We start from the raw sequence: 13,313 nt of genomic DNA, 5'->3' as shown, positions 1-13,313 counted from the left end.
AGGATGGACAATTCAACCCTAAACTCACTCCTTTCCTGCAGATTAAATTTCATAGATGCTGCCCATACCTATGCTCCTTCAAAGGCTGTGCTACTGGCTGCAAAGCATTGCACTTCACAGAAAGGGAGTATGTTATACCCCAACGCGGACAATATGGTGCCTTCAAGGTGAAACAAAGAGTTTACTAGCGGACATAAGATTAAAAAAAACAAAGTGTTCACATGGGAAAATATTAGCTGCTTTAAACATGACTACGGATTAAGAAAGAACACTTAAAAATATATGCATTCTCCACAGCACCCATTTAGGTCCTCCCTTTTTTGGCAGTTACAATTTTTTTTTGTAATGTGATTTATGTAAGTAAGGTGTTACTGTAGCTTGTTTACGTCAGATGAGTCAGTAATCAATTGTTCAACGTTTTTAGTTATACTAGTGGTGTTCCTCGAGGCTCCTTTTTAGGTTCTTCTCTTTTTCGTTATTTGGGCTATTCAACTGGCGAGTTTCGTTCAAAAAGCTTGAGAGACTCACATTTTTGCAGCAAATTCTTAAAAACACTGGAGGGATGTAATGGAGATGATCTCTGACATGCTTTTTTTTGCAAACATATACAAATACGCATTTATTTATACAAAATATTTATTTATTTGTTTATCACGTTTGTGTTTGTATTTGTATATTTATTAATATTTGCATATGTATTAATATCATATTGATATATATAAGTTGATGTGAGACAATTCTACTTCCATAGGCCCGAATGCAGCTGAGAAAGGCTCCAGCACCCCCCGCAACCCCAAAGGGGACAAGCGGTAGAAAATGGATGGATGGATAGACTCGCCACACTGGGAGAAGTGGGGGCGCTCAAGCTAGCAGACACATGTCTCTCCAGCGGAAGCCAGTCTTTTTTTTTCTTTTTTTAACTACATTTATAACAAACATGGCATTTTTTATTATAGTAAGCCAGCGTTTGAGGGTGTTTTTTGTCAGATGCAAAAATATTGTTTTATTGGTTGGGATGAAATTTAATTAAATGAATCTGTCTGCCAATATGGAGGATTATATACTGTATCCCAGTGATGTGCAGTCAGGGGAGGCAGGTGAGGCGGGGCCTCACGTGCCATCATGGAAAGAAAAAAAATGTAAAAAGAAAAAAAAAAATGTAATTGTTATATGTATCCATGCAGTGATTATACTATAAAGTTATTTTCCATTTAACTTCACCAGTTTTAGATTATTTTTATTCAAAATCGCTGAATTTTCACATTTGCCGTTCAAATACTGAGAAGAGACTTTGCGGTGATTAGCAGCCAGTTGAGGCACGTCACTGAGTTGAGCCTCACCATGGATGATTGCGCAATGACTCGGCTAACTGCTGGCCTGCTGTGCTGTGCAGTGAGACCGTATTGCTATATGAATTATATTATACATTTCCATAGTTTAGTTAGCTGAGGTATATAATGTACAGTGTATTTTGTCAACAACTATATGTGTGTAACATATTTCTTGGGCTGAGCAATCATAAAACGGCTGCAAAAGACGCACTGTGTGAGGTTTGCAGTAATCCCGCCTCCTGGTGGTAGAGGGCGCTAGTGATCCCAGAGATCATTCTTGTGACTACTCGAGCGGCAGAAGAAGTGACAACAAGCAGCAACAGTTAGCAGCAATCGTTTATTTTTTCCTCTTGCCTGGATTATTAACATGGAGGATTACATATCTAAAACAAAACAGTTTTCTAAACTGGACTTTCAATCGAAGCAGTAGGTAATAATTAAAGGAAGATCTCCATCGAGACAGAGAGACTTTTAAATCTGAAGAAAGATAAGGAAGACTTCTATGAACAAGTTATCGATGCTTTTGTTCAAAAGGAGTGGCACATGGACTTCATTTATAAGTAAAGGTAAGACCATAATAACGTTTTTTTTTATTAAATGTGCTTTTTTGTGTGCTACGGTTTGTATGTGTAAAGTTAAAGTTAAGTTAAAGTACCAATGATTGTCACACACACACGTGTGTGTGTGTGTGTGTGACTAGGTGTGGTGAAATTTGTCCTCTGCATTTGACCCATCCCCTTGCTCACCCCCTGGGAGGTGAGGGGAGCAGTGGGCAGCAGCGGCGCCGCGCCCGGGAATCATTTTTGGTGATTTAACCCCCAATTCCAACCCTTGATGCTGAGTGCCAAGCAGGGAAGAATGCTGGTATGACCTTTTAAACATAACCAGTTAACTGCTGCCAATCAAATGGTGAAAAAGATACTCTTTAGGGTTCATATGTTTGTAAATCTGACTGTGATGAAGTCAGTGCCTCACCAGCCATGAACCTCACCGCTCGTCACTGATGGAAGGAAGTTTGAAAGCAGAAGCTGCTTGTTTGTTTTTGTCCACAGAATAGTGTAGTAATCGCTGTCTGCCACTAGAGTGCACTGGTGTTGTAAGCTCACTGCCCACTAGTGATCTCTGCATCCTGTCTGCTTGTGGCTTGTTTGTGTGCGTGGAAGTGGAGGGACGTGTGTTCAGGTCCTTGGAAGAAAGAACCTGAACACCTGTGAGTGTACCTACTGTAATGTCATCTTTTTACATACTTATTCCAACTATTTGCACTTAAGAAATTTGTTGTTTGTATTAATGCAGAAATAGTTATATTTGCAGCATCGCGACCAGGTGTGGTGGCGTAAGCTTTGTTCTTGAGCAATAACCTGTTTGTTTAGTTAACTGCAGTTAGTTAAAAGCTGCTATTTGGAGAAAATGTCTACTGGCTGCCAGGCTAGCGGGGCTACCGCCATTCCTTCGACGAGGAGGGTGACCATCCACGATGCCGAGCACATGCCCCTCGACTACTCCACGACACCCGGGGGGACCCTCTTCAGCACCACCCCCGGTGGTATGTTATTTTTTTTAACGTTGCTTATTTAACCAACGTGCCATTTTTCTTGGTTTTGACAAGTGTCTTGTAACGTTTAGTTATACTTCGCCTGGTCCTCTGCTGTCAGTAGCTAGTATGCTAATGCTAACTGCTAACACTTGTGGGTAAACTTCAGCAACATACTTATGGCTGAAATTATACGGAAAGCCTGCGCTAAATTTGTATTTTAACTATAAAAAAACATTGGTGATACAGTATTTCGTTCAGTTCGTTAGTAAGGTGGTCGATCAAATATAATTAATAGGAAGTTGTTGTGGTTGTGACGTCATCCGCTCACCTTTAGTTACAAACAAGCTATTTTTATGTCCAAACAGAACATAAACGTTTTTTATGGGCGTAAATTATTTGGGGTTTTTTGCTTAAATGTATCAAACTTCAGTCCTAAACAAAAATATCAATAATGTAACGCATACTTGACAACCTTGAGACCTCCGAATTCGGAAAATGGGGATGGGGGGGGGGGGGGGGGGGGGGGTTGAGGTGTGTGGGGGGGCGGGGTTATGTGGTAGCAGGGGTTTATATTGTAGCCCGGAAGAGTTAGGGCTGCAAGGGATTTTGGGTATTTGTTCTGTTGTGTTACGGTGCGGATGTTCTCCCCAAATGTGTTTGTCATTTTTGTTTGGTGTGGGTTCACAGTGTGGCGCTTATTTGTAACAGTGTTAAAACTTGTTTATACGGGCACCCTCAGTGTGACCTGTATGGCTTAGGGATGTCGCGATCCAGGTTTTTGCACGTTTGTTGTTTTTGCACTTCCGATCCGATACAGATACTGGCCTGTCCGAGCATGTATTAAAGTTTAAAGTTTTTTTTAGCCTACTTAGTTGCCAGATTCATGTTGAAAAGGGTTTTAGTACTCTTGATAACAACTAGCCAGCTGAATTAGGTGAGTTTGAATAATACACAATGGTTGGTAACAAGAAACTGACCTGTTTATTCAAGGATAAACACAAAATAGACAAAATTATACATGACAAACAGAAATGGCATCATTGAACAGTAAAAAAGTGAACACTATAAAGTGCAAATAATGCTGTAAACATTATTTTTTTTAAAAAGCAAAACACACTAACAACCTGAGTGGGATAAAATGTCTATAACTCAGCATCAATACTTGCTCTTGAACAAGTGTAAACGTAAAAAAATATATATATATCTACACCCTCCCTTCAATTTTTTGCCCCCCCTGACTGCAGTCCGAGCATAATGGGGAGATGTGTTGGATGGTGCGTCGAAAGCCCACTTTACCCACGAGAAATAACGGCTCATCATCCAGAATTATTTCCTTGGCAATTACTCTAGTTATCCCCTGGGCTTTAGCACTGTTCAGTGGCAGTATGTCACGCTTCGCGAAAGTTTCTGTCAGAGTTAGTTGGGTAGGACCTTTCTTTTTCTTTTCGTCAGTTTTCTTTAGAAATTCTTCATATTCTTTACGGTGGTATTTCGCTAAATGCTTGATCAGATTTGTTGTATTAAGATGTCTTACAACTTTACCACCACGCTTGACTTTATTGTGGCATGTTTTGCACTCCACCTCATCTTTTTCGTTTTGTAGGGTAAAATAATCCCACACAGCTGACATTTTTACCGGTAACTTACGCTTGCCTTTCGGAACCATGAACCGGCATCCGCTTCCGATTAGGACGGTTAGGACACAGACCTGTGGATGTGTTGAAGGTGTGCTGGAAAATGCGGAACAGAAATTAGGGAGCAGCAGAAAAGTGGAATGTATTATTTAAATCGGTGCGTTAAGAAATACGGACCAGAGTTTTTTTTAAAAACTGGATCTGGATCGGCATTTTCCCATGCCTTGCCGATACGCATTTTTTGGCAAATATCGGCGGCCGATCCGATCCAAATATCGGATCGGGACAACCCTAGTATGGCTGTTGATCAAGTATGTCTTGCAGTCACTTACGTGTGTCTGCAGAAGCTGCCTACAACATGTGGCTGGGCCGGCACGCTGTTTGTATGGAGAAAAAGCGGATGCGACGACAGGTTGTAGAGGACGCTAAAGGCAGTGCCATCACGGCACACCCTCAATATTGTTGTCCGGGTGAAAATCGGGAGAATGGTTGCCCCGGGAGATTTTTGGGAGGGGCACTGAAATTCGGGAGTCTCCCGGAAAAATCGGGAGGTTTGGCAAGTATGATGTAACATTTTGTTTTATCAATCAATCAATTAAAGTTTTATTTATTTAGCCCTAAATCACAAGTGTCTCAAAGGGCTGCACAAGCCAGAACAGCATCTTCGGTTCAGAGCCCACATAAGGGCAAGGAAAAACTCACAACCCAGTGGAATGTCAATATGAATAACTATGAGAAACCTTGAAGAGGACCGTAGATGTGGGTGACCCCCCCACACCCCCTATAGGGGAGACCGGATGCAATGGACGTCGAGTGGGTCTAGCATAATATTGTGAAAGTCCAGTCCATAGTGGATCTAACATAATAGTGAGAGTCCAGTCCATAGTGGGGCCAGCAGGAGACCATTCCGAGCGGACACAGGTCAGCAGCGCAGAGATGTCCCCAACCGATGCACAGGCGAGCGGTCCACCCTGGGTCCCGACTCTGGACAGCCAGCACTTCATCCATGGCCACCGGACCTGTGCCCCCCCTTCCACAAGGTAGAGGGGGGCAGAAAATAAAATAAACGGCAGATCAACTGGGCTAAAAAGGGGGTCTATTTAAAGGCTAGAGTATACAAATTAGTTTTAAGATGGGACTTAAATGCTTCTACTAAGGTAGCATCTCTGACTGTTACCGGGAGGGCATTCCATAGTACTGGAGCCCAAATAGAAAACGCTCTATAGCCCGCAGACTTTTTTTGGGCTCTGGGAATCACTAATAATCCGGAGTTCTTTGAACGCAGATAATAGATTTGACCCTTTTAAAGGCATTTTGATCAACCAATCAATCAAAGTTTATTTATATAGCCCTAAATCACGAGTGTCTCAAAGGGCTGCACAAGCCACAGCGACATCCTCGGCTCATGTCCCATATCAGGGCAAGAAAAAACTCAATTCAATGGGATACCGTAGTATCTAATGTAGGGCTGGGCGAGATGGCCTTTTTTAAATATCTCGATATTTTTAGGCCATGTCACGATACACGATATATCTTTTCTTCTTTTTCTTTTCATTTCATTTATCTCCTTCATTGATGTGCATCTTTGATTGATAGACAATTGTACCACAATTATTCAATTATACATTTACACACCAATGCCGGAGAAGGATGAAGAAAAATCTTATATTTTCCTGCCCCCTTCAACATAATACGTAGTCTTACTTAATGATATCATATAAACCAACAATTACATCCAAATATAACGAAAACAAACAAAACAAAAATTTGTCATCTTAGTGACATCATGCAGAAAAGTGCACTAATAGCTTGTTTTAAAATGTCTCTTATATATCTCGATATTTTGCCTTAGCCTTGAATTAGCACTTGATGCATATAATCACACCAGTATGATGATTCTATGTGTCTACATTAAAACATTATTGTTCATACTGCGTTAATATATGCTCATTTTAGGGCTGCAACTAACAACTAATTTGATCGATTAATCTGTCGATTATTACTTCGATTAATCAATTAATAATCGGACAAAAGAGACAAACTACATTACTATACTTTCCAGTATTTTGTTGAAAAAAAACAGCATACTGGCACCATACTTATTTTGATTATTGTTTCTCGGCTGTTTGTAAATGTTGCAGGTTATAAATAAAGGTTTATAAATTAAAAAAAATGCCTCTGCGCATGCGCATAGCATAGACGAATCAATGACTAAATTAATCGCCAACTATTTTTATAATCGATTTAATCGATTAGTTGTTTCAGCCCTAGCTCCTTTTAAACTTTCATGCAGAGAGGGAAATCACAACTAAGTCAGTTGACCAAAACTGTATTTATTAACCAGTTATTAAGCAGTGGCACAAACATTCCTGTCATTTCAAAACAGAAAGTGCAAGATTGTCAGAGACATTTTAAAACAAGCTATTAGTGCACTTTTGTGCATGATGTCACTAAGATGACATATCAAAACAACAATAAATTAAAGTGCACTTTTTGTCCAGAACGCCAGTACAATAGTTTGAAACAAATAAAGTGCACTTTTGTGCATGATGTCACACAAGATATTTCAATAACTCAAATAAAAATTAGCTGCATAATAGGAAATCAAATAGTGTATGTCCTTTGCTATGTGGTAGGTTCCTGCGGACGTTATCTCCTTCTGTTGTTGACTTTTTTACTACTGTGGAGCGTTTTTTTGTTTTGTTTTGTTTTTTTATATCACTTTCTTTGGCATTAAAAATTTAAACATTACCTCGAGGTAGTTTGGCTAAGTTCGCTCTCAGTGCTGCTGGAGTGATCGCCAAATGCCGAAGTGGGAAGACGGGTCTGACGTCACGCCCAACCCAGGAAACATGGCACCATTAGATTTTTGTCAATCGGTGCCCGGTAGGACCAATGGGATTCAGCCGGTACCAAAAATAAGTACTGAGTTCAGTACCTGTCCTTATCTGTGTTAAAAATGGACATTTAAATTTAAAAAATTAACATAAAATAACAGAACAAAAATGATGGCCAAAGAAGAGTGCAATAGAATGTTTAGTTTTCTGTTTATTTTTATGGGTTTCAACTTTATTTTAAAAGCACAATCAAAAAGAAAGTGCTGTACATCAGAAATGAACAGAGGCGCTGTGTGTGTATATACTGTACATATATCTATGTAAGTATATATATATACACTACCGTTCAAAAGTTTGGGGTCACCCAAACAATTTTGTGGAATAGCCTTAATTTCTAAGAACAAGAATAGACTGTCGAGTTTCAGATGAAAGTTGTCTTTTTCTGGCCATTTTGATCGTTTAATTGACCCCACAAATGTGATGCTCCAGAAACTCAATCTGCTCAAAGGAAGGTCAGTTTTGTAGCTTCTGTAACGAGCTAAACTGTTTTCAGATGTGTGAACATGATTGCACAAGGGTTTTCTAATCATCAATTAGCCTTCTGAGCCAATGAGCAAACACATTGTACCATTAGAACACTGGAGTGATAGTTGCTGGAAATGGGCCTCTCTCTATACACCTATGTAGATATTGCACCAAAAACCAGACATTTGCATCTAGAATAGTCATTTACCACATTAGCAATGTATAGAGTGTATTTCTTTAAAGTTGAGACTAGTTTAAAGTTATCTTCATTGAAAAATAAGGACATTTCAATGTGACCCCAAACTTTTGAACGGTAGTGTATTTATCTGTATGTAAATATATATATATAGATATGATACATACAGTATATACATATAGATGTGTATGAGTGTATATACCTTACAAAACACAAGACGCTTGTTTTAATCCATCATAAAATGTTCTAAAACAATAAATCCACAAAAAATGTGTTCACTAGCTCTCAAGGTGGGTTGAAAACCAAATAGTAAGTGTGTTTTAAGAGAAGTGGACAATGAATGTCCTTGTGTTACGTGTACAAGAAGTGGTTCCACAGTTTGGAAGCAACATTGGACAGGAATAGATATATTATGATATGCCAGATTTAAAAAGCTATTGTTTTGAAACATGTATTTGTGTCGAAAGGAAGTGTTGCAATGGAGGTTAGTCAGAACTATCATTGCGTTTGTGTTAAATGTGTACCAAAGTTGTGCGTCTGCACTTTAGGTACCAGGATTGTCTACGACCGAAAATTCCTGCTGGGCTGTCGTAGCTCTCCAGCGGCCAAGACTCCTCCACGGGGCCTTCCAGACATTCCTGGTGTGACGAGTCCTCCCTCCACAGAAACCAATGACAAGAAGGCTAGTGATGAAAAGCTAGTGAACAACAATACGGGTGCAGCTGCAAGCAACATCACTGGTATGTTCCCTTTTGAACAATAACTTCCATATTGTTATTACCAAGAAATAGGTTCAAGGAGGAATGCTTCTCGGGGCTCAAAAAAGAGAAGGTCGTGAAACGAGAGGTGCTCTTTTGAATAGGGATGCAAATTCAACAACAAATTTTAAAAAAACAAGGCACTCTTTAATTCAGTTAAATGTCTTTAATATTTACGTCATGTCTTAATGAACCTTGCTGATTAAAAGCAAGGTGTTATTTACGTGCTGGAAATATTCAAAACATTTTAACTGGATTAGAGAGTGCCTTGTTTGTTTGCGGTTTTGTTATTCATCCATTTTCTACCCTTTGTCATTTATTATTATTTATACTGTTTATATTCAGTTGGACAGAAACTTTAATCATCTAAAAACAACATTTATTCAATTTAAAGGGGAAGTGCACTTTTTAAAAAAATTTGTATTATTCACATTACCTGTGTAACAAAAGAACATGTTTTTCTTTTTTGATGCATTCTAATTTGTAAAGTATGGCAAGTATGAGGTGGCTATCGCACCCATAAAGAATCTAAAAACTGCCAACAATTCTCTGTTTACATGTTGTGAGTATTAGCAATATTATTACAAGAGCTAACGCAGGGGAACTACTTTTAGTAGTGCCATGATCACAAAGAACTAAATAGCTTGTGCTGGTATATTGACATAGTGAGGCAGTGAGCTGCTGCATCGCCTCTGAGTTGTTGAAAGTTAATTATCAGAGGTGGGACCAAGTCATTGCTTTGCAAGTCACAAGTAAGTCTCAAGTCTTTGCCCTCAAGTCTCGAGTCAAGTCCCGAGTCAAGACAGGCAAGTCCCGAGTCAAGTCCAAAGTCAAGACTAGAAAGTCTCAAGTCAAATCCCAAGTCCTGCATTTTGAGTTTCGAGTCCTTTCAAGTGCTTTTAACCACAGACTAATATTTTTACACAGATTGTGTATGCTTTTAAAACGCTGTATTTATTTATTAAAACAAGTGCATTTGAAATTGCAGGGGAAAAAATGGTGCTGACATTGCAATTCATAATAGCACTATTAACCAGTCATTTTAATAGTTTAAACAATTTTAAACATTTAACTCATTCCTTTACAGAATAAACACATTTGCAAAAACAAACATTAACATACTATTGGTTGTATTTTATGAAAATAACATTACCACAAAGTTGAGAAGGAGCAAAGATCTTCAATATTTGTATGTGAGAATCACAAAGAAATCTTCTGGGGGAGGATGACACCCCTACAGGGGTTTGGTTTACAAACTTTCAGCCCCACCTAAAACAAAATTCACCAGCCGCCACTGATTATGATGCATTCTCATTTTAGGCAAAGTATAAGAAAATACTTTCTTAACAGTATAATTGTAACCAGGAATAAGTCTTCAAGTAACAATATTCAAATACTAACATTGTTGGGTAAGACAGCATTTGGTTTTATTCTGAATCCAGTGAAACAGATTGGTGGTTTTAGCTGATATAAAGACTTTCAGGTGTTTATATATGTTTAAGTATTTGGCAGACGCTTTTATCCAAAGCGACATACATAAAAAAATAGATATAAAACAATCACTGTAAACATTATCATTTAAGGGAAGAATGTAATACAAAATATCAATACAACGTGTCAAGACAGAATAAACTCTCTGCTGCTGCAGCAACAGAGTTACAGTCTATAGGTCCCTAAAATATATAGATATCTAATGTATTCATACATTGTTTATGTAGGATATACGCATGTATATATAATCTAATCATATTGTTTCTTCAATTTAAAAATAGCTGACCGTTTTTTTCCCCCTTCTCTGGGATTATATTCCCAGTTTTGATCTCGGACGTCTGGTCATTTATAGCGTATAAGAATATTATATTACTGTTAAGCAAACTATGAATAATAAAAACGCCAAAACATGTGTCCGTTATCATAGCTACACGTATGACAAAAAAAACGCGTGAAAATCAGTGGTATTCAGTGAGGTAAGATGAATTAAATTTGCTGACAGTTCATTGCTCCTGCCAAATGAATTGCACTGAGTGGAGCGGATCACCACTCCAAGATGGCGGCTCCGCGTCTCGTCTGCGCCAGTAGGCAGTAGCGCTCAATGCTGCGTACCCTTATAAGATGTCTATGGTTATAACGTTAGCAGTGAGTTTACAGCCTCACTGATTTAACTACACAGCAAATAAAAGTCATGTTACTTAGCCAATAAACGTTATCTTACATTCAAAATTTACCCTTCTTTGTGCAACTTCAAATGTCGAACGAAGTTGGAAGTTGTTGCGTCTCCGTCTGTAATATTCGAACTGCGTGATTTGCATACGGCAATTCGTTTTTTGTTGACCAAGTCGTAGTTTTTATACCCGAACGAAACCAACTTTGGCATAATTGTTTCTCACTGCCGCATTGTTTGACAACTCATGTTCGGTGGTTGTCCTGCAATTGGATTGGATGAGAGCTGTGGGATGAAAACAACGTAGATTTAATTTGATTGGCTGTTGTACTGACAGCACACACGCTGACAAGCAGCACACACGCTTATAGACACAGACGTATAAAATGAAAGATACGGAGCGCTCCCAAATAACTTTAAGGTTTGGGTTTTGGGGAAAGTAGCAAGTCATGTCAAGTCAAAAGCCTCAAGTCCAAGTGAAGTCACAAGTCATTGATGTTAAAGTCTAAGTCGAGTTGCAAGTCTCTTTACATTTTGTCAAGTCGAGTCTAAAGTCATCAAATTCATGACTCGAGTCTGACTCGAGTCCAAGTCATGTGACTCGAGTCCACACCTCTGTTAATTATAGATTATAAATCATGCCTCTTACCTGGATAGTAGATGGTTGTGGCCATAAACCAAGAAGTTGTTCAACTTTGCTATTCGACTTAAACACACAGATGGCAAGACAAATACGAAAATACGCTATTTTCAAGGGGGGGTTTCTTCTTTTTCATGTTTTTTTTTTACTTACGCGAGAATAATTATTTATCTAAATGGGAAGATTATGAACACCACATCAGTCAGCATCCCAGTGAGAGCAGACATTGTACAGTTAGTGATTGTTTTATTACGTTTGTAGTTCTTGTTTCACACATAGCAATACTGCTACATGACGCTTAGTGTTTCACTAAAGCTGGATTAATTTAGCACTCTGTCTGAAACTCTTAGCTCATCTTCAGTATATTCGAGCTCAAAAATACGAGGTTCTGGGTAGAGGTGGGAATCTTTGGACACCTCACGATTTTTGGGGCATCTTTAATTTATGTATATTGATGCAGATGTACATTTCTTTTCGTTTCACAAAATAAGTGTTTACCACTTGCAACTTTTAAAAACAGTGCATTTGTAGTAAGAAATTCTCATCACATTTATTAAATTAATAGAAATGTGTGCAAAACTGGAACATAAGTGCCTTATTATAAAAAGAGCTGGTCGGTGAGGTGGCTTGCTGCGTTACTTTATTCACAATAAATAAATTGTTTATCGATTGACGTTTACTAATCAATTTTATAATCATCCATATCCGAATTGCGATGCATCTAAATATTTATTATTTCCCCACCTCTAGGTCTGGATCATCATTTGTGCCAAAGTAGGGCTGGGCGATATATAGAGTTTGTAAGATATATCGATATATTTTTAAACACGATATGAATTAAGAAAATAGCGTAATATCGATATCATTTATTTCACGTTAAAATGACCAAACACTGCTTATTTGTTGTGTTCCTTGATTCTCCCCCGCTTCCCACTCCCTCTCTACTAAACCCCTCCTCTTCCTCCTTCCAAGACGTACTTGCACATATAAGAACATCCATGATTGCTTGGTTGTTTACTATGGTGAGTCACGATTGGTTGAGATTAGGGCAAAACATTAGGGACAGGCCAATCAGAGGCAAGATGGGGCGGGTCATGGAACCAGGAAGTGAAATCACAACAGACATCCCAAATGACGACAAGAGAGTCGTAGAAGAAAAGAGGGAATATTCAAGCGGGCAATTTCTATATTAAAAAAACTATTGGAAGATGGCAGAGGGATTCTCTTTTTTAGGTTTTTCTTTTAGCGATGTAGACCATGTCCAGGAAACCCACAATGTGTATACTTGGCCACATTTGGACAAATGTATGCGTCTGGATAAAACATTCATTTGAGTTGTTAACCATTTAAGCCCAAATCAAAACTGTTCTCGAGTTGGCCATATTTCGCACGAGAAATGCTGCCAAAAATGTACGCCAAAGTGAGGAAGATCATAGCCGCACAATGACGTCAAGTCACTTACTTGGGGCTCACCAGAACCGTACGTGCGTGACAGTCCATTACATTGTCGACTGGGAATTAAAAAGTGCCTGCCTGCAAATTTATTTTTTATCTGAGTTTGACACATTTTGTATTATTTGCACAGTTATGTTATTTATTTTACGAAAAATAATATATTTCCATTTTATTTATGTTATGTAATTCTGTGCTACTTAAACAGTTTCTTTTCTGTGCTGTTAATTCCCGTCTTGACT

General features: G+C 38.6%; 2 protein-coding genes across 8 annotated transcripts in view; both read left to right on the top strand.

Annotated features, from left to right (window-relative positions):
• Positions 1-1,421, top strand: part of ank1a (ankyrin 1, erythrocytic a) — a 239,352-nt gene extending 237,931 nt beyond the window's left edge. The window contains exon 4 of one of the 7 annotated variants that reach the window (XM_062051326.1): positions 752-1,421. In XM_062051326.1, the coding sequence (XP_061907310.1) occupies positions 752-832 (81 nt within the window). In that variant the 3' untranslated portion in view covers positions 833-1,421. The remainder of the gene's footprint in view (positions 1-751) is intronic. The other 6 variants (XM_062051320.1, XM_062051323.1, XM_062051329.1 and 3 more) reach the window with 6 other exon arrangements.
• A 970-nt stretch (positions 1,422-2,391) lies between these two features.
• eif4ebp1 (eukaryotic translation initiation factor 4E binding protein 1) overlaps positions 2,392-13,313 on the top strand; it is a 12,616-nt gene continuing 1,694 nt past the window's right edge. Inside the window, exons 1-3 of the mRNA XM_062051371.1 lie at positions 2,392-2,541; positions 2,705-2,877; positions 8,609-8,800. Of these exons, the coding sequence (XP_061907355.1) occupies positions 2,742-2,877; positions 8,609-8,800 (328 nt within the window). The 5' untranslated portion in view covers positions 2,392-2,541; positions 2,705-2,741. The remainder of the gene's footprint in view (positions 2,542-2,704; positions 2,878-8,608; positions 8,801-13,313) is intronic.

The sequence above is a fragment of the Entelurus aequoreus genome, linkage group LG06 (genome assembly GCF_033978785.1).
Source record: "Entelurus aequoreus isolate RoL-2023_Sb linkage group LG06, RoL_Eaeq_v1.1, whole genome shotgun sequence".
Lineage (NCBI taxonomy): Eukaryota > Metazoa > Chordata > Actinopteri > Syngnathiformes > Syngnathidae > Entelurus > Entelurus aequoreus.
Note: the sequence above shows the minus strand (reverse complement) of the source record. Positions and strands in the feature narration are given on the sequence as shown.